This window comes from Ovis canadensis, chromosome X, assembly GCF_042477335.2.
Source record: "Ovis canadensis isolate MfBH-ARS-UI-01 breed Bighorn chromosome X, ARS-UI_OviCan_v2, whole genome shotgun sequence".
NCBI classification, from domain to species: Eukaryota; Metazoa; Chordata; class Mammalia; order Artiodactyla; family Bovidae; genus Ovis; species Ovis canadensis.
Genome location: NC_091727.1, coordinates 23,332,175 through 23,353,784, shown reverse-complemented (window position 1 = coordinate 23,353,784; position 21,610 = coordinate 23,332,175). Strand labels below are relative to the sequence as shown.

The window sequence follows — 21,610 nt, the reverse complement described above, 5'->3', positions numbered from 1 at the left end:
TTATACCTACGAATGAAGAAGAGCCAGGATCAAATTCAGTTTCCCTTGCCTCTAAGTGGAGTGTTCTTTTCACCAGACCCAAACTGCCTCTGGATGGATGGTGTTGCTCTGCAAACAAGTATCACTGCTGTGGATTTAGCTGTTTTGTAACCACTTTTGTTGCTTTTTGTTATTGATTCACTGGATGAAAGAAAGCAGGATAAGCACCCAGATGGAAGAAGATAGCCCTGGGCCACACAGCTGGTGGAAGGCTCCCTGAGCCAAGCTGGAGGTGAATGCCACCAGTCTGCTGTGTCCATGTCATTGTCAAGACAGAACTGTGACCACTACTCTCAGTAAATGTCACTTCCTGGAAACTTCAGAAGCTCAGGATTCCCTCACCATTGACGTCAGGAGCCTCTTGATGAAAATGAAAGAGGACAGTGAAAAAGTGAGCTTAAAGCTCAACATTTAGAAAACTAAGATCATGGCATCTGGTCCCATCACTTCATGGCAAATAGATGGGGAAACAATGGAAACAGTGAGAGACTTTATTTTTGGGGGCTCCAAAATCACTGCAGATGGTGACTGCAGCCATGAAATTAAAAGATGCTTGCTCCTTGGAAGAAATGCTATGACCAACCCAGACAGCATATTAAAAAGCAGAGACATTACTTTGCCAACAAAGGTCTGTCTAGTCAAAGCTATGGTTTTTCCAGTAGTCATGTATGGATTTCAGGAGTTGGACTATAAAGAAAGCTGAATGCCAAAGAATTGATGCTTTTGAACTGTGGTGTTGGAGAAGACTCTTGAGCGTCCCTTAGACTGCAAGAAGATCCAACCAGTCAATCATAAAGGGAATCAGTCCTGAATTTCCATTGGAAGGACTGATGCTGAAGCTGAAACTCCAATACTTTGGCTGCCTGATGTGAAGAGCCTACTCATTGGAAAAGACCCTGATGCTGGGCAAGATTGAAGATGGGAGGAGAAGGGTATGACAGAGGATGAGATGGTTGGATGGCTTCACCGATGCAATGGACATGAGTTTGAGTAGGATCCAGGACTTGGTGATGGACAGGGAGGCGTGGCGTGCTGCAGTCCATGGGGTTGCAGAGTCAGACATGAATGAACAACTGAACTGAACTCAACTGAACTGATATCATGTCTGGGGTGAGAAATACACAAAACGAACCTGGGATATCTTAAAAGCCAGGAAGCTAACAAAGAAAGGCTTCTGGGATCATGGGCAATGGATTCTGAAGCCAACTTGAAGAAGTTCTCACTGGACAATTAAAGCAGTCTGAGCTTCAGTTAGAAACATAATGTCAATGATTTGAGACACAGGAAATGTTTCAAGTCCACGAGTTGATAAAGATACTTGGGGGGAGAAAACCTAATTGGAAGATGCCAGAAAGCCAATCCATTCTTTTCCAATCTAGTAAATAACAAGAATCAAGCATGTATCCTGCTTTCTCTGGGTGAATTGTACTTTATGGCAACAAAATACAAGAGAGGAGAAAATTCTTTTTATAGAAGTATTTTAGCTAAGGAATGAAGAATGACTGATAAGACCACATTTTGAAATTCCCACTGAATTTCGGTATTGACATCGGTATTGACTGCTAGCATCACAAAAAGAGATAATCAAATGTTATATGCCTCTTGATGGAAAAAGAAGCATATTATCTGTGAAATATTTTTGCTGTAAATCAAGCCTAAATCTGATTACATTGGAGCTCAGTGGGTAGAGTCTTCCCTCTGATGCCACTGGCCTTTTATTTTTTAACCAATCAGAAGTAGGCAGTATTGCATTATGATCACAGCAGTGTTTCTCCAACTTGGGTAACTCGGATTCCTTTTAAAGGAAAGGATTCTTACAGAGCCCCAGTGGTGATTGAAATTATCCTTTTTTAAAATATGTGTATTTTAAATTACTTTTATTGGAGTATAAATGCTTTACAATGTTGTTAGTTTCTGCTGTACAACAAAGTGTATCAGCTGTATTATGTCTGCATATATGCCATCCCTCCTGAGCCTCCCTCCTTCCAAAATTATTAGACTACTTACTGTAGGCCTACAGCTAGACATGGACATTTTACGTTCATGGCTCCTATACAGCTGTGAAACCATATACATTTACAAGTTAGATACAAACAAAACTACCAAACAAAACTCAAATGAGCAACACTGATTTAATGTGAGGGAAGATGTTTTGCTGAAATGAAGTGACTGCTTGCAAAGGAGCATGGTACTGCTGGCAGTTTTCAGTTTCAGCACTGTATGCAGTTGGCTGACACAGTTCTCTCGCCATTTTTTTCCTAAAAATTCTCCAGGATCGTGAGGTGTGATGTGATTTTACTTGGTCTTTGCTTGGCAAGAGTTCACTGTTAATGATGGGGTGTCAAGGTGAGCAGCATAAACACAGATACAAGCGGTTGTACTAGATAGAAGTGGTTGTACTCACAATTGCGGCTGGGATTTGGTTACAAGGTGATTACCTAGCTCAGTGGCCATCAGCCCTGGCTTTACTTTGGAATGTACATTAAGAAATAATTAAATTAAGATTCTCTCAGGGTGGGGCATTAGTATTTCTTAAAAGCTTTCTAGGTGATTGTCATGTGCAGTCAGTATTGAGAACTACTGATTTTGAGGATCCAGAAAGTGCTTATACACTTGGCCTTCCTTTATCTGTGAGCTCCGCATCATTGGATTCAAGTAACAGTGAATGGAAAATATTTGGAAAAAAAAATTCCAGAATCCCCCTCGGATACTGAAGGAAAACTGTACTGATTATTCTTTAGACTATAATCCAAAAGAAACACCAAATTCAATCATTCTGAGAGAGAATATGCCAGTGAACCCCCAGGGGTTTGAGAAATTTGGTTTGGAGTTTGATTCCCAGGCCTAGTTGTGTGGCCTTAGGCAACTTAACCTCTCTGAGGGTTAGTTTCTCATTATAAAAAGAAACTAATAATAGTATCTACCTCACAGGATGTTCGTGAGAATTAGATGACATCATGACTGTACAAAGCGTCAAATGGAATGCCTGGTTCCTGGTGAGTACTTACTAACGTTAGCTCTTATGAACTGTTATGTTGATAACCATGTGGAAGCTACTAAAAACATTTGCTGGGTCGATGTGAGCTCCAAGAAAGAGAAGTAACAGGGGCAAGAGGGTGCTGGGAGAACCTTTCAAGGAAGGGCAGTTAGTGGCCTTTGATAGAAGAGGAAACCAAGGCAATGATGGCAAGGATGGGGGTGGTGGGCTCCATAAGGGTATGGGCCTGAGCCTGGGTTGTGGGTGACGGCTGACTAGGTTGAAACCTGGACCAGCAGCACAAAGAAAAGGGATGAGAATAAAACAGAGTCACCCTGACATGGCTATCCTCAGGAAGACATGATGAAGCAGGGAGACAAAGATGAGGCCAGTCAAGTAAACAGAATCTTGGGAGCAGACATGGCCACCTGCAGATTCTGAACGGGAGTCTGGGCTTCCCAGGGCCTGGCCAGCTCCCTCAGTTGCTGCTGAGCAGCCCCTTGCTTCAAGGAGCAGAGATGAGTCATCATTCTAGCCCCTGCTGGGGACTCACAGTACTGTGTATAGTGGGTATGAGACCTTAGATTTCTTCCAAATCGTTGGTTGTGCATTTCTGTGAAAAAGACTCTACTTTCTTTCCTAGAAAGGCTGCCTGGTGAAATCTACACAGCTGATGACTTTGGGCTCTGGTTTGGACCATGACAGACCATCCCTCTACTATTGACCCTATAACCAGGTTGGTGGCTGGATGTCTTCTGAGCCTATGTGTGGACAGACCCAGCCACTTCCTGTTTTAGCTGTATCAAGAATTACAATTTTATTCTTTTAAGGGAGATACTAAACTTAGCAAATAAGAGTTATTTTCTTAAACTACGCAGAGAAAACCAGAAAATATTCTCACATAAGAACTGGCAAGTTCTTAGGCCTGAAATACTATTCTTCCCAAATGATATTAGGCATAACATATTAGTAAAATAGTACTTTTAAAGTTATCTTTACAGAAGTCTTGTTTACCTGGAGTCTCTCCCCGAACCCTGCCACTTTTTCAGGTTTTTGTTTTTTATTCCCTTTGATTTCCCCGGAACATGCTTTCTTACTTGCCTGGTGATTTCAAGCTTTGCCGATTTGTTTTTAGTTCAGTTTTTAAACAGGTGTCTTTGTAACGAGAGCTGAATATACAGTGGGCTGATGCTGTGGTGTTTCAGTTTCTAAGTTTTAAACTTAAGGGACTTCTTTAAAGTGGACACAAAAACTTCATTAAAGCTTTCGTGGTGACAACACTGGGCCTTTAGGGCTAACTCTAAGAAGGATGAGAAAACAAAGAGTTACATTGTAACTCCCTTGGTTAATCTAATTTATTCACATATTTAACCACAGTCAGCATTTAGTTGTTTTCCTCAAAGAGGCCCACTTTCCAAAACACAATTTTCAAAATGTCTTTCCCCACAAAGCTCCTTGTGTTTCATTAACCCTTTTTATGCTTGCCAGCATTTCTCTCCTATAGTTATTTGCCAGCCTAGCAGGACCCTGGTTGAAAATTGACTCGAATCCTGTTTTCATGACATACTCTCTAAGCTACCAATTAATCCCAAGGCTCTCCTGTTAAATACAGTACAGGACCCTACTGGTGTATATGGCTGCCTTCTAATTTAGGAAGCCACAAAATACTGAAACCAAGGCATGCAGGCCAAAATCCTCCTTTGAGTGAGAAGCCCAGTATTTATTTCCTGGAGAACACAGAAAGAAGATCCTGAGTACTGCTTTTCAGTTATCTGATGAATTCTTTTGGAAAAGATTCATCTTGGAAATCAGTACAGTGATTATTAACTAACATTGTGGGAATTAGTGGCTTTAGGAATTTAGGTCAGTGTCATGAGTAATAAAAAGGAGTTCACCTATCTGTCTCCGCCTCAGCCCTCTTTTGGAGTTTGATTTTCAGTCCTGGAGAAAGGTCTTAGCTACTTCTTCCCCCATCCCCAGTGGCTTTAACCACCCCTGCAGTTTCTCTGCACAGATGTCCATGGTGTTAACACAGTTCCAGAAACTTGTTCTCCAAATAGGATGGTGATTTCCCTGACTGTACCTGTGTCCAACTCCAGCCTTTTAGTTTACCATGTTCCTGTAAAAATGTGGAATTTTTATTCCTGCCTGACTAGCAAAGTGATTTACTTTCCCTTCAGCCTAGTGTTTTGTGTGGGATGAGGTTGTTGTGAGCAAGATGTTTTTTCCTCCCAATTTCCAGTGTTTCAGAATCCCATTCCCACCTCTTTTACTGGTGTAACAAATGGGCTTTTTTACTGTGGGGCCTGAGTTTGTAAGCTCTTGAAAATTCTGTTGGGTTAAGTGTACAGTGTCATCAATAGAAGGTCATATTTTATATGTTGCTACATATAAAACCTTGGGATTCAACTGGCTTCTTTCTAGACATTGGGAATACAGGCACAACACAGCTCCTGACCATCAGACACTTTAGACTGGATTAAAAATTCTTTGAAAAAAATTGTAAGGTTATCATGTTTCTTGAGCATTTTTACTTTGTACTCAACAGCAAGAAAAATGACTATGAAATAAAGGATCAGTAAAAATGCTTACACCAGAGAATTAAATCAAAGGGTACTTTATTAAAAAAAAAAGAATCAAAACAGAAACTCTAAGTACCAGTGTGTACATTGTACACATTTAAATGACTCACAAGAATGAAGTTTTTTTCATAGACATTATCACACTACCTGTTGTTTATCAAAAGATGTTAATAGAGAAATCTGTCTCCAATCTGTATACAAGATTGCCATCTTAAACAGAACTTATTTCAAACATGCAACAACGCCACTGGTAATAAAGCTTTGGAATGGGTGCTCATTCTATTATTTCACTACAAAGAGGAGAGAAAGCAAGATAAGTTGAGAAGTTACTCTAAATAGAATGGAAGCTGTCATTCTCTACACCAGCACTCCTCACTCCTCTGCTGCCATTTTTAGCAAGTACTCCTTGTCGATCTTGAAGAGTCTCCATCCCTCTTCGCTGGATAGATCAGAGGCACCTCTTCTTTTGTAGAAGTTGATAGATGGTTCATTCCACTCTGCCACCAAGAAGTGCATGCTGCTGCAGCGACACTTCATTGCAACCTGTTACACGGGAGAGGAAAATGAACTCAGTAACAGTGCACCTGCTTTCCAAGACCCAATTTCAATTCAGTCCTTCAAATAATCCAGCAACCCTTGCAAATTTGGAAACCAAGCACCAAGACATACCTGGCTTAGCTTCTTCAGAATTTCTGAGCCTATGCCAAAGCCTAAAAGAACCAGAAGTGCCATTTTAAAAAGTCATTTTAAGGACTTCAAGCCCCGATTTCTCTTTAGAGCAGCCCCCCTGAACTCAACCATACCTCTATAATCGCTCATCACAAAGAAGTCCTCAAGATACAACAGTTTGCCAATCCATGGATCATAGGTAAAATAGTACATGGCAAAACCAACAATGCTGTGTCCTGTAATAAGAGTAGCACATGAGTTATGGATGAAAAACAATCTGTCAAGGTTGTAGGTGCAAAATCAGAAGCCTATCATAAGTTTAAAAAAAATATACATGCATGTATTAGAAAAATAAGTAGCCATTGGACCGGACTATCTTCTGACTTTTAGACTAGTGCAATCCAGGTCACTGTTGGATGATCTCACTGTTCTTAGAACATGTTTTCACAAAAAGCACACGTTAGAGCTAGCCGAACCCAGGCTAAAACCATGGACTGGCCACTTGGCAATCTGTTGGATCTCACGCTCAGGAAGTGAGAATGCTTTCATTACTTGCCAGAGTGAAACTGCTATGGTCTTAAACTAAACACACACATTATTCACATCCTATTGATATATTGGTATGTTGACTTGGGAATAAGTCAGGTTTACACGGCAGTTCAGAATAGTAAGTATTTGTAGTTTAGAAACCCTGCTTCCTTAAGGTCAGGACATAAGGCCGAAACAGTAAGGTTTAATTTCAGAACTTGCCTTCCAATTCACACATTTTCAATTTACTTTCCCCAGTGTTTAAGTCGGAAGAAACAGAGGTACTCAGGTATGATGTAACATCCACATACCTCTGGAAAGTACCTCATCCCTTATGTATTTTGCTCATTTTTTTTCTAGCAGGAGGAAATGACCTCAGAACAACAACAAAAAAAACCCTTAATCACCCCCCAACCCAGCGCATCAACTTCCCCATTTGGCTTTGTCTTTTGGCCATTCAACAATGACCAGGAAGAAAAACAACAACAAAGAAAAAAAAAAAAAGAAAAAGAAAAGGAAAAAAGCATCCGACTTCTTCTTAACAGGTGTCTGTAATTCCAATTGGAGGCATAAGTTTCAAATTAAACTTTCTAGCCATCTTATAGTCCTTCCCAAATAGGAAGCGAGTACATTGGAGCTTCTGATCTACCGTGTTTTAAGTGTGTGATAATAGGGCCTTACCTCATTTATCATGATCATCTACTTTATTGTGTAAAGGATCTTTTAGTTACCTCCCCGCCCATCCATGTACACGGAAGGGCCATGTACATGGCGAAGCTAGAGACTGTAACCTGAAGATTGGGACAAATTAAAGAAAAAAATGTAATTTAACACAGATACAAAAAAGGTTACGTTAGGGTCAAACAAGAACCATTTATGAAACTGAATTTACAACAAATGACTTTATACCTAACTTTTCCGGGTCTCCACAGCATTCTGATACTTACATAAACAGCTCAAACTCTTCCGGGTCTCCACAGCACTGATACTTAAAGAGCTCTTTTGACCCGCCCTATTATTAAGTGCAGCACATTTTTTTTTTCAGTACTTTGAACACTGGCTGGCTATTATTTCTGGCCAATTTCTCAGTTAAGTAACTTCAGCCTGTGTTGTCAGTGCTTCTACAGAGCGGACTCTACGTCTTACACAACACTCGGTCTCTTCGGCTTCTAGAAGGACAGGGCGATTACCTTCCGGAGTCAGGTGCTCCTTGGGCACTTCTGCAACTAAGCAGTGGTAGAAGGGGTGCTCTCCGAAACCGTCTTCTAGCAGATCTGCAAGAAGGGGAAGCAGAGACAGTGTTGGAGTCGGTGACGGTCGTCCCCCAGACGCTCGTCCCTTGCCCTGCCACTGATGCGTTACCTTTTTCAGTTAACATTACTTGCTCTTCCATGTATTCGTATTTAGCCAATTCCTGGGTTAAGGCACATAAGAAAAAGGAAAAAGGAAGAGAAGCAGAAAATTAAGTGAGGCCCCGGCCCGGACAGCTCGGGGGAAGGGGGTGGGCGGGGCGGGGATTCGTTCCGAGTTTCGCCCGGAGCAGCGCCGCCTGGCCGGGGCTGTGGGTAGGTGGGCGGAGAAAAGGGGACCTGCGGGGTACAAGGACCCCAACTCCGCCTCGGGAGGAGCCCTAGCTTCCCGCTACCTTGATCAGCCGCAGGATGTCACTGCAGTCGGCAGCGGTGGCCGGGCGGATCACGAATTTAGCCATTTTCGTCTTTTGCTTTTCTTCCCTTTGCGGACCAGGCCCCTGTACTTGAACAGTAGGAGGAGGTGGTTCCTCATTCGTCTCCCGGGAGCGTCCTCTTCCCAGTCAGGATGGCACCATGACCTGGCGAACCTCGGCGAACAACGTAAGACAAGCAGCTCTCTGCAACTGGAGCCGCGCGCGTTCCTGCCGCCGGGCTCTCTGCTTTTTAGCCTGAAGAAGCCCCTCCCCGGGACGTGAGGCGGAGGCGCCTCGTCCAATGAGGTCGCGACCGCCCCCTCTTCCGGGCGCCTCCCTCTTTTCCGGGCCCCTGTGTGAACCTGGCCGGCGCGGGCGGGGCGCGGGCGGCGAGGCGCTAGGCTGAGCTCTCTAGCGGCGCCCTCTCGTGGCACGTGGTGGAGGCTTCCCGAAAGTCCGACCGCCTAGCCTAGGCGTCCCCTAAGTGACCTTTGCAAAAGGAAGAGAGAGGTTCCCCTTTGGGCCCTGGACCAATGACTTGACAATTTCTTCTCTGGAGACACCTGGCTTTGAGCGGCGAGGGGATGAGAGGTTTAGAGTAGCGGCTCGCATAGGGTGGTCTGGGGGGCCCTGTGGGTTCCAAGATCATTTCAGAACTAGCTAGCTTCATAGTAATAATAGGGTTTCATTTGCCTTTCTTAGTTTCGCTGGAATTTTCCAGAGAACTGATGTATGATGACGTCATTGCTCTCATGACTAAAGGAATGTGTGCTTGCATGTTCTTGTGTTTTCTAGAATTTCCCAAGGTAAGCTATTTGGCTTCCTCAATAATTCTTTCCCCCTCTGCTGGCAATTTTTAGAGTTAACAGAATATTTTCTTTCTTACTTTTTTCGTTTTCATTTTTTTCTTAAAATCTCTGGCTTTCCTATGAAAACACTTTCCTTTTGCCTGAGGTACACTCCTTCTGACTTGCATTTAGTGAGGGTCCGCTCTTATAACATTTTCTGTTTTGCTTGTCTAAATATGTCTTTCAGTTATCCTGAAGTTCTTGGAGGATTTATTTCACTGTGAACGAATCTGAGGTCGGAAGTTCTTTTCTCTCAGCATATTGATGACATCTATCTTCTGGCTTCCATTGCTGTTTAAAGTTGTTATATTCCCTCCTTGTTCATTCCCTGTGCTTCTTCTCCCCTCCTTTAAAACTTTTTCTTTTGAAGTAATTACAAATTTACAGGATGTATGATGACATCCTTGCTTTGGTGACTAAAGGAAGGTGTGTTTGTATGTTCTCATGTTTTCTAGAATTTTCAAAGGTTAGCTTTTAGAATTTTTCAATAATTTTTAAATGTCTTAAGAGGAGAATGTCTGAGAACAGTTGGATTAGATTATAGCTCTTCCTGGGTTATACCCACTGGAGTAAGTACTCCATCCAAACCACCTTCCCAGACAGGCCTTCTGAGGGCCCTGCTTCGACTAACCAGCCTGGGTTCCTGACTGAGTCAGAGCGAAAGCATAAAAGGAGCCTGCAGTGTTTTCAGTCTGTAGGTTGGATTATCGCCAAATGACCCCTCCCCCAACATTCAACATAACTCTCTGCCTCTGCTCACAATATCCTGTAGGTAGAAAAGAAAGCAAAAGTAGCTCCCCTTCCCACCCTCTGGGGTTATCATGCCAAGTGAGTCATTGTGAGAGTTTATGGAATGTTTCTCAAACATCTTTAAAAATAGCATTGATTCTCATCTGCCTAAGCCACTTTAGGTAGTGTTTCCTGACACTATTGCACTTGGGATGACCATACATAAGCCCTTCCTTCCTCTGCTTTGTTTTGTGTTGTGGGAAGACCCAGGAGAGCGTGTTACAGAATTAGTACTAACAGTAAGTTAGAACTCTGTGACTAAGCATTAATAATAACTGCCTCCTTGAAGCAAAAACAAGGCCGTTTTCAATGTGGTCTGCTTAGTCTTTTAGAATAATGGTTGTTTGTCATTAAAACACACAATATATGTTTTTCTGTTTATTCTGCTTTTCCGGTTTCAGTTTCATGTTTTTATGCTTCACTTTGCCATTATGACAATAAGAGACCATTCAGAAAAACAGGTGGCTAGAAAAAGCTCATTTATTGTGTTTTTTTAACCCTAAGAAATGTGGATTTTCTTTATGAATCAAGTTAGGTTTTGAAGATTCTAAGCTACTCCATTTTGTTAACAGAAAAACTCCATTTTGTAAGGTTCCAGGAAAAGAGCCTTTGGAAATCCAAGAGGCTTTGGAAATCCCCTGACCTCACCCCACCGCCCACAACCCAATCGGACCCCAGACCAAAATCTCCTGACTTAACGCTCAGGAACTTGTGGTCTACCTAGACAATAGGAACCAATCAAGAACCAACACACAACCCTTCGAAAGAAAGTGACCGATCAGATGTTCCCCTACCTAGAAATCCTTTTTTCCATGTATACTCCCTATATAAGCAATGTAATCCAAGACCCGGGGCTCCTCCCTATAGTCGCTGCGTCGGTATCGGTGGGAGCCCCAGCTCGAGCTTGGTAATAAAAACTCTCTTGCTTTTGCATCGGATATCGGCTCCCTGGTGGTCATTGGGAGATTTCATGACTTGGGCATAACAGTTTCTCCATTGTCAGGAATAGATAGATGCCGTGAGTGACCAACAGTACCTGCTCCTGATAGTGGAATTTAAATTTAAAACTGCATAGAAAGAGGTTAACTGCCTAGCATTTGGAAAACTTTTATTTGGTTAATGAGTCAACAAATCAACAACTATTTATTGACTCTTATGCTAGGTACTTGGGGGTTTATAATAAAGTAGGTCTAAGTTTTGAAAGAACCCCTCAGGACATACAGTTTACTTTAGAGATATATTTGTAGTTTACTACAATCAGACTCCCTGATGGCTCAGAGGTTAAAGTGTCTGCCTCCAATGCGGGAGACCTGGGTCGGGAAGGTCCCCTGGAGAAGGAAATGGCAACCCACTCCAGTATTCTTGTCTGGAGAATCCCATGGACGGAGGAGCCTGGTGGGCTACAGTCCACAGGGTTGCAAAAAGTCAGGCAAGACTGAGAGACTTCACTTTCACTTTAGGCTCAGAGGGTAAAGGGTCTGCCTACAATGTGGGAGACCCAGGTTCAATCTCTGGGTCGGGAAGATACCCTGGAGAAGGAAATGGCAACCCACTCCAGTACTCTTGCCTGGACAATCCCATGGACTGAGAAGCCTGGTAGGCTACAGTCCACGGGGTTGCAAAGAGTTGGACACGACTGAGGGACTTCACTTGCTTACTGACTTACAACCAGATTTAATCTTTATCAGAAATATAATTCCTATAACTGAAGAGGTCTGAGAAGGAGAAGAGTTGCAGGAAAGGAAATGGCCAGGGACATCATGGATGTTTTACAGTCATTGTCTCATTTGATATCAGCTGTCTTGTGAAATAGCTAACGTTAGCTCCATCTTTGCAACAAAGGAAACCAGAGGCTCAGAGGGCTACAAAACTGCCACAGCTAGGAAATGGTAGAACTAGGAAAGAAGGAATTCTGTTGATTTCCATGCCAAAGTGAAGCTGTCCAATTTGCTCTATTAAACTGTTATGGAAGGTGTCATAGTTTTTTTTTTCTGTTTATAAAAATAATGCATATTGATTAGGAAAATTGGAGAAGTGCAGAAATAGAAAAAGTTAATAATAATTCCAATTAGTAGGCTGACTTCCTTCTAGTCTTTTCTATGTACATACACAGGTAGGGCTGATACTAAGTTGGTATGTACAGTGTAGTGAATTAAAATGGCCACAAACTCATCGAAGCTCTTCCCATCAAGAGGTGGAGTCTGTTTCCCCACTCCTTGAATTTGGACTGGCTTTGTGACTTGCCTTGACCAATAAAATACAGTAAAGGTGGTAGTGTACAACTTCTAAGCAAGACCTCAAGAAATCATAAAGCTTCTGCTCACGCTCTCTTGGATTGCTGCTGCTGCCATATGAGGAAGCTTGAGCTAGCTTCCTTGAGGATGAAAGATCTCATTCATATGTAAGGCCAGATACATAAGTGACACCATCTTGGACCATTTAGTCCCAGTCGAGCTGTCAAATGATTGTAGCTACACAAGTGACCCTAGGTAAGACCAGTAGAAAAACCTCCTCGCTGCTCCCAGCCCATGTTATCAACCCACAGAATCATGAGTCAATAGAATGCTTGTTTTAAGCCACTACACTTCAGGGTTTTTTGTTACACAGCAAAAGCTTACTGAACTCAGATGGCCATTTGGGTTGTTTACTTCTGACTTCTATTCTGATTGATTGCAGCGTCCATTCTGACAGGTCTGTGCTTGCTTGTATTCGCTTAAAAATATTTAAAAAATAACCTGTGTGGGTTATGCCTATGTAATAAAAAGTTGGAATCATGTATCTATAATGCCTCTCCTGCCGAATAGTGTAGTAGCTTCTTATCTACTGGGCTTCCCTGGTGGCTCAGACAGTAAAAGTGTCTGCCTGCAACGTGGGAGACCTGGGTTCAATCCCTGGGTCGGGAAGATCCCTTGGAGAAGGAAATGGCAGCCCACTCCAGTACTCTTGCCTGGAAAATTCCATGGATTGAGAAACCTGGTTGGCTGCAGTCCATGGGGTTGCAAAGAGTCAGACACGACTGAGCAACTTCACTTTCACTTTCTTATCTACTACAGATTTGTCCTTACACACTCCCCATCTGTGTGATTACGTCACTGCATAACCTTGTTAAGTCACTGTTTCTTCATCTGTAATGAGAAAATATTAATAGTATCCTTCATATGGTAATTGTTGTAAGGATTAAGCAAAGTAATACGTATGAAGTACCCAGTGGGAATTCCCTGGTGGTCCAGTGGTTAGGACTCTGCACTCTCACTGCCAAGGACCTGGTGTTCAGTCCTTGGTTGGGGGACTAAGATGCCACAAATAGTGTGGTGTGCGTGCCCCACCCCCCCACGAAAAAGAAGTACCCAGCATCGCACCTGGTATAATTGCTAGCATTATTACTATCAATAGTATAAAGTATTTTTCTGTGTCAGTGAGTGTATTTAAATTAAATATATATAGTGACTCCCTAGAGTTGCATTGTGTGCAGTTTATTATACCATTCTATTGTTGAAGACTCAGGTGTTTTTCCAGTGATAAATAATATTTTGATAAACATCTTTTTATCCAAGTTTTAGCCCAGCTTTCTGATCATTTTCTTACGTAGATTCCCAAAAGTGAAATTACTAGGTAAGCAGAGATGTAATTTTGTTGGTCTGGAGCCAGAGAAACACTCTAAAACTTCAGGTCCTCAGTACCTGAAACTGTAATTTGAGATGACTCTCCAGATGTGCTCATTCTAGATTGAATTATCTAAACTTTGGTAACTTGTCTGTGTTCCACAGGTTGTAATAGATGTTTCTCAGAGGATGTTTTTCTTGCTACATAACACAGGTGGGTGATAATCTGAGAAAGATCAATGAATAAATACAACCACCTCTAAGAAAGCATCTTGTTTGGGGCCAGAATTTTCTTTTTTTTTTTTTTCAGATTTATTTTTTTATTGATATGTAGTTGAATTACTGGCCAAGATACCTTCCTTTCTTTTCTTTACCTTACCTTTCATTTTGAGAAATTACAATTTAGGACATGGAAAGCTCTTCCATCTTTGGGAGTAAACCATGAAAAGTGTAAGACTTCTCTTTGTAAACATAAAGTATTATATGACTTTAGGCCGCAGCTGAAAGAGCCTGGTCAGTAATAAGCGAGGTATTAACCAGGCCTCTTGTTTGCAAGTGAACTTACCCCATTCTAACTGGCTTAGGCAAAAGGAGAATTCACTGCTCATTGCAAGAAGCACAGGTATGACAGGAACCAGGACCTTGTGGTACCACCTGAAATGTATATTGAGTGAGAGAGAAGATCACAGCTTGTGATGGGCAGATATTTGTTTCCCAGAACAGCATTTCCTGCTTTTGAAAAATTATTTCCCCCTACTCCCAGGTGGCATTAGTGGTAAACAACCCTCCTGCCAGTGCAGGAGATGTAAGAGACACAGATTCGATCCCTGCGTCCGGAAGATCCCCTGGAGAAGAAAATGGCAACCATTCTCCAGTATTCTTGCCTGGAGAATTCCATGGGCAGAGGAGCATGGTGGGCTACAGTCCATGGGGTCGCAAAGAGTTGGACACAACTGAAGCGACTTAGTGCACAGCTACACACACACACACACACAGCTAGATGCTTTTTCTTGGTCACGCGTGTGTGCTCTTTTTGACCCTACGGACTGTAGCCCCCAGGCTCCTCCATCCATGGGATTCTTCAGGCAAGAATACTGGAGTGAGGTAGCTATTTCCTTCTCCAGAGGATCTTCCCAACCCAGGGAATGAACCCCTGTCTTTTCTGTCTTCTGCAGGCAGATTCTTTACCACTAGTGCCACCTGGGAAGCCCTTTTCTTGATCAGGGAGCTGCTAATCAGAACATGCCACACCCTTGGTCAATATTGTGATCCAAGCCATACCAATCAGAGTCTTTTCTCATTGGCACCAAGAAAGTACTTTCCTTTCTGCTGGCACACCTGGGAAGATATGGAGGTATGAGACAATGACTTTGACTTGTGGGAAAGACTGACCACCTTAGGGTTTTTGGCTCTCCATAGCCACAGCTCAGATGGCATATATCCTCTCAATCACTGCTGTTGCCTACCTCTGATGATGTCATCTCTCCCGCCACTACTACACACACATGGAAGGAGGAGAGAGCCAGATGGTCACAAAGTGTCCATTGCTTTCACTGCAGAAAGCAGTGGGGTTAAGATGTTCCTTGGCCAGAGACGGAGATTGGAGGTGGTAAATGCTGTTTGGGAATATGCAGAAATAGGGGTGATTATATTTTAATTCCCAGGAACATGCCCAGCTGTGCTCATTTCTGACCTTCACCACAAGGAATATCTATAGCAAGGCTGGGAATGAAAAGCTGTATCAGAAGACTGGAGCAGAGATATTGTCCTACTGCAAGAAGCCATCCCAAGCTACCCCTGTCCGTTTATAAGATGGAATGCGTTTGCCATCCTAGCCTAAATCCATCCCAGGCTGTCACTCTTGCCCGCCATGGGGCTCTTGCTGAGGATCATAAAAAATTGTGTTGGAGAGAGACCATTGAGACCCTTTGGTTGAAGTTCAAGGGAGATGATCATGCCTCCTTTCTTCCTTTCTAATGCTCCTTGTCAGGAGGCTGGAACATTGGCAATTGTGGTAAATCCACAGGGATTGCCCCCTGGAAACCAGGCATAGAGGCTGAGAGACTTTTAGGCAAAGACATGGACATATGCCAAAGCTAAGACTGGTCTTGCTGTCCCAATGGCCTTTGCTCTCTATCCTGGACACTTTGTTTCATGGTTCCACAACAGAAAGGTAGTTATTTGAAAGCAAGCTGTGTTATACCACTGCTTTTGTGGTAGTTAGCTATTGCCACATAACACATTACCACAAACTTGGTGGCTTAAATTACATGCATTTATCATCACGGTTTCTGTCATTTGGAAGTTGAGGCATGGCTTAGCTAGGTCCTTTGCTCAGGGTGTCAGCCAGACTGTATTTTCATGTGGCAGCATGGCCGAGGAAGAATCCACTTGCAAGTTCAAGTTATTAGCATCGGCAGAATTTATTCATTTCTTTGACCGAGGGTCTTAGCTTCTTAATGCCTGTCAGTTGTTGCCACTCATGATTTCTAGAAGTTGCCTGCAGTTCCTTGTAATGAGGGCTTACCCAATATGGCTATTTACTTCATCAGGCCAGCAGGGAGAGTGTCTAGAGCAGTCTACTAGCAAAATAGAGTCATTTTTTTATTGTGAAAAAAAACACAAAGCAAAATTTACTGCCTTAGCCATTTTTGCGTGTATGATGCAGTAATGTTAACTACTGATGCATAATATTGTGTAATAGATCTCTAGGACTTCTTTGTCTTGCAAAACTGAAACTCTGTACCTATTGAACAACTCCCTTTCCCCTTCCTCTGTGCTTTGTGCTGTGCTTAGTCTCTCAGTTGTGTCCGATTCTTTGCAACCCCATGGACTGTAGCCCACCTGGCTCCTCTGTCCATGGGATTCTCCAGGCAAGAATACTGGAGTGGGTTGCCATGCCCTCCTCCAGGAGATCTTCCCAGCCCAGGTCTCCTGCACTGTAGGTAGATTCTTTATTGTCTGAGCCCCCAGGGAAGCCCCCCTTCCTCTGCCGCTGCTGCTGCTAAATTGCTTCAGTCATCTCCGACTCTGTGCGACTCCATAGATGGCAGCCCACTAGGCTCCCCCGTCCCTGAGATTCTCCAGGCAAGAATACTGGAGTGGGTTGCCATTTCCTTCGCCAATACATGAAAGTGAAAAGTGAAACTGAAGTCGCTCAGTCGTGTCTGACCCTCAGCGACCCCATGGACTGCAGCCTACAAGGCTCCTCTGTCCATGGGATTTTCCAGGCAAGAGTACTGGAGTAGGGTGCCATTGCCTTCTCTGCCCCTTCCTCTAGCCTGCTGGTAACCACCATTCTACTTACTGTCTCTGAGTTTGACTACTCTAGGTTCCTCTTATAAGTGGAATCATACTGTATCATTTTGTGACTTGTCTCATTTAATATAATGTCCTCAAGGTTTATCCATGTTGTAGCCTATGACAAAATGTCCTTCTTTTCAAAGACTGAACAATATTCCATTTTATGTATATACCACATTTCTTTATCCATTCATCCATCAGTGGACATTTAGGTTGCGACCACCTTTTTGCTATTATGAGTAATGGTGTAGTGAACACAGGTGTGCAAATATTTCTTCAAGATACTCTTTTAAATGATTTTGGATATGTGCCCTGAAGTAGGATTGCTGGGTTATATGGTAGTTCTGTGTTTAATTTTTTGACTCCCATCAACAGTACACAAGGATTCCCTTTCCTCCACATCTGTACCAGCATTTGTTATTTTCTGTTTTTTTAAAATTTATAGTGGTCATCCTAACAGGTGTGAGGTGATACTTCATTGTGATTTTGATTTTCGATTCTCCTGTTATTAGTAATGTTGAGTGTCTTTTCATATGCTTATTGGCCACTTGTATATCTTCTTTGGAAAAATGTCTATTCAAGTCCTTTGCCCATTTAAAAATCAGGTTATTTGTTGTTGTTATTGTTGAGCTGTGGGAATTCTTTCTATATTCTGGATGTTAACCTCTTAACAGATATGTGGTTTGCAAATGTTTTCTCCCTTTTAGTAGGTTGCTTTTTTACTCTGTTGTTTTGTTTGATATGCAGAAGTTTATAAACATTTTTTTGGTTGTTTTTAAGTTTGATATAGTCCCATTTGTTATTTATGCTTTTGTTGCCTGGCAAGAGAGAGGTTTTTGTTTGACTGATTGTTTAATTTTGGCTGCACCAGGTCTTAGTTGTGGCATGTGGGATCTTTAGTTGCAGCAAAGACCCTGATGCTGGGAAGGATTGAGGGCAGGAGGAGAAGGGGACCACAGAGGATGAGATGGTTGGATGGCATCACTGACTCAATGGACATGGGTTTGGGTAAACTCCAGGAGTTGGTGATGGACAGGGAGGCCTGGCATGCTGCGGTTCATGGGGTCACAAAGAGTCGGGGATCTAGTTCCCTGAGCTGGGATGGAACTCTGCCCCCTGCATTGGGAGCATGGAATCTTAGCTATTGGACCACTAGGGAAGGCCCAAGAGAGTTTTACATAATGTAGCATAATCCTAGGAATGATACCCTATCACCCTTACCATATTCTATTGGTTAAAAGCAAGAAACAGATCCTGAATGCACTCAACCAGAGGATCACAAGAGGTGTAAACACCAGGAGGCAGATTCCTGAGGGTCACCCTGGAGTTTGTCTGCATTTAAAGGGCAATAATTGCCTGCTTCTTGTTCAGCATTTACCAAGCATTTATTAAGGTCTGTTTCCTGCCAAACATTTTGCTTGGGAAATGCTGAAACCAATACGGTGTGGTCCATGCTCTCCAGGGACTTACAGTTCAGCATCCCAGGCCCTTACAGTTCTAGTTATGGTTGGAGGGATCCAGCCTTCTGGAGAAAAAGGACAGGAACAGTCAGAACCTGTGTGACCTACCTCCTCCAGGCAGGCCTCCCTCTCTCCCCTTGTGAAATCAAATCCAAAGGGAAGACTACTGCCCAACATTCAGCTCAGGGATCAAGGCTCTAACTCTTCATAAATGACTAGGCGATCTGAAAGTGTGATTAGTCATTCCTAGGCCTCCTAAAGTATCAGCTCAGCTCTTTGAATCTGGGTGTGGCGGTTACTTAGTAAGAAGATCATAGGAAATAATTGCCTGTTAGGGCACAAAGTATAAGACACCCCCTCTTTTCCCTATGCCCCCTGGGTACACGCAATAGATTTTAAAGGTCAGAATCTAGTTTACCAATTTCTGTACCATTCATAAACTGGCAATTAAATGTTAACAGTGAATTCAGGAAAATAGAGGATACTTCAAAGAAGGAAATGGAAAGGAGTGAACTCCAGGCAAGCAGTATGTGTCCTGTGCAGCAAGGAATAGACCCATGTTCTGGCCCTGGTATGAGTGGACGTTGGGCTTATTCTGCTGGAGACCACAGAAATTATTACCTGAGAATCATTCAGGAGGTGGAGGATATGGAGATGAGTCATTTCTTTTAGGGGGGTGACGGAGGTAGGAGAAGGGTGCAAGAAGATCGAAAGAGGACCTAGACCATAGAATTGGGAAAACTGTGATACATTTTAAGTTCTCTTTAAAAGATTAGTTATAAGAGGGTACTATAGGAGAGGAAGAACCAAGAAAGATGCAACTAGCATCTCCTAGCACCTACTATGAGTGATATGCCTTGTTTGGCATTTTACAGATATGATTTCATTTAGTCTTAATTACCTTGTATTATTACTATTTTTACATATGTTCCACTTTGTCATCTAAATTCTGATGAATTAAAAAGATATTTGGTGCCAGGACCTATTGTACAGCACATGGAACTCTGCTCAGTTTTATGTGACAACCTGGATGGGAGGGGAGTTTTGGAGAATGTATACATGTACATGTATGGCTGAGTCCCTTTGCTGTTCATCTAAAATTATCACAACATTGTTAACCGGCTATACCCCAGTACAAAATAAAGAGTTTTAAAAAATAATAAAATAATTAAAAAAAAAACTAAAATAAAAGTTTCAGAAACCACTCCCTCACCCCAAAATGGGCAAAGGATTTGAATAGACATTTCTCCAAAGGTGGGAAAAAAGATATCTGTTGCTCTTTTATTTTAAGGTGATTTATACATTTCCATTCCAGAGCTTCAGGGAAAACAGGGAATGAAACCAAACAATTTTTTAAAAATAATTTAATTAATTTCTTTATTTTTGGCTGTGCTGGGTTTTTATTGCTGCATGTGGGCTTTGTCTAGTTGCAGTGAGTGGGGGCTACTCTTAGTTGCTGGCGCGGGCTTCTCCTTGCACTGGCTTCTCTTGCTGCAGGGCACAGGCTCTAGGGCATGTGGGCTTCAGTAGGTGTGGTGCACGGGCTTAGTTGCTCCAAGACATGTGGGATCTTCCTGGACCAGGGATCAAACCCGTGTCCCATACATTGGAAGGCAGTCTCTTAATCACTGGACTACAGGGAAGTCCCTAAAATAATTTAAATAAAGCTGGCTTGGATGAATATAATCTGGGAGAATAGGTTTTTTTCCCCCTCTGAAGCCCTCCAACCTGTGTTGTTGAGATTTCTGTTATCATAGAAGCATAGAATGTTAGCGATTCTCTAGTCCAAATTCCTTACCTAATAGCTAAGAAACTGAAGCCCAGAGAGGGTTAAGTGCTTGTCCAAGGTACTTTCCACACAGCTAGAAAGTGGCAAAGTCAGAAATATAACAGGAGTCTCTTAACCCTTGGTCAAGAGATCTTTTACTATACCACTGTGGAATTATAGTCCTCATAGATTTTCTGGGGAAAATGGAAAATTTAAAAACAAACATTGTCTTAAGGCTGGAGCTCAGGTGAAAAATTGTAAACATTCAACACATTTGATCCACTTCTTACAAATTAAGTTTTACTAGCACATGCCTTGTTTTATTTATTTACTTTTTTCCAAACTTTAAACTTTTTATTTTGTATCGGTGTATAGCCAATAAGCAATGTTGTGGTAGTTTCAGGTGAATGGTGAAGGGACTTAGCCATACATATACATGTATCCATTCTCCCCCAAACTCCCCTCCCATCCAGGCTGCCACATATACAATAGGTCCCTGTTGGGTATCCATTTTGAATATAGCAGTGGGTATATGATATGACCTTCCCAATCTCCCTTACTATCCCTTCTCCCTGGCAACCATAAGCTCATTTTCTGAGTTTGTGAGTCTCTTTCTGTTTTGCAGGTAAGTTCATTTGTATCATTTCTTTTTAGATTACACATATAAGTGATGTCATACGATATTTCTCCTCTGTCTGACTTCCTTCACTCAGTATGACAAAGTCTAGGTCCATCCATGTTGCTGCAGATGGCACATGCCTTGTTTTAATTACAAGAAGGAATGTACACTCTTGACAGTTCTAGTCTCCCCAGTGTCTTCCTCTTTGTAAACCTTCTTTCTCTGCCTTGTACCCATGTCCCCATCCCAAGAATGGGACTGACAAGTAAGACCCTGCAGTATGGATCAGGAGTCCCTTCTGAGACAACTAGAAACAGTTAATTAGCTGGGGAGATCCCTGCCATCCTAAGAGGCTGTAGAAAGCTTCCTCTAGCCAGGCTCATTCACAGAAGAATTCCAGAGGCCATAGGACCTTCTCTCATAGAAGAATACTCTGTGAACATCTAGTCATTGAATCTGGGGCACCACAATAGCATTCTTCTTTCTGAGATGGGTGCTGTCCCAGTACTTTTGAAAATGGTCCACAGCTCTTCATTTATGTTCTCCTTTCATAGGTAGAATACATGCTCAATCACCTCACAGGAAGAGTGGTTTTTCTCATCCAAGCAAGTGACGTTGAGAATGCCAACCTGTTGGTGTGAAGCCAAAAGGTAGTTGACTCAGTAAGTACTTATTGGAAGGTGGAGCTGAGTGCACTTGTGTGGCAGAAAAAGCCAGGATCTTTGAGGCCCAGCAGATATGGATGCAAATCCCAGCACTG

At 42.5% G+C, this 21,610-nt stretch overlaps 1 protein-coding gene and 1 long non-coding RNA gene across 2 annotated transcripts in view; one reads left to right on the top strand and one right to left on the bottom strand.

The window, feature by feature from the left end:
* Positions 1–5,617: 5,617 nt before the first annotated feature.
* SAT1 (spermidine/spermine N1-acetyltransferase 1) lies at positions 5,618–9,134 on the bottom strand. The gene is made up of 6 exons (XM_070291457.1): positions 8,441–9,134; positions 8,158–8,209; positions 7,986–8,069; positions 6,402–6,503; positions 6,268–6,308; positions 5,618–6,141 (listed from the first exon to the last, which is right to left on the bottom strand). The coding sequence occupies exons 1-6, from the start codon at positions 8,504–8,506 to the stop codon at positions 5,971–5,973; spliced, it is 516 nt and encodes a 171-aa protein (XP_070147558.1). The 5' UTR covers positions 8,507–9,134; the 3' UTR covers positions 5,618–5,970.
* Positions 8,997–21,610, top strand: part of LOC138930949 (uncharacterized) — a 31,463-nt gene continuing 18,849 nt past the window's right edge. Inside the window, exon 1 of the long non-coding RNA XR_011446300.1 lies at positions 8,997–9,267. This is a non-coding gene — a long non-coding RNA (uncharacterized lncRNA). The remainder of the gene's footprint in view (positions 9,268–21,610) is intronic.

What these genes read in the sequence shown, in the direction of transcription:
- SAT1 (XM_070291457.1), bottom strand. Translation starts at nt 8,506, where the DNA reads ATGGCTAAATTCGTGATCCGCCCGGCCACCGCTGCCGACTGCAGTGAC. An exon ending in ACATCCTGCGGCTGATCAAG is followed by an intron (nt 8,210 to 8,440) that starts GTAGCGGGAAGC and finishes GCCTTAACCCAG; the next exon opens with GAATTGGCTAAATACGAATA. An exon ending in GGAGCACCTGACTCCGGAAG is followed by an intron (nt 6,504 to 7,985) that starts GTAATCGCCCTG and finishes CTCTTATTACAG; the next exon opens with GACACAGCATTGTTGGTTTT.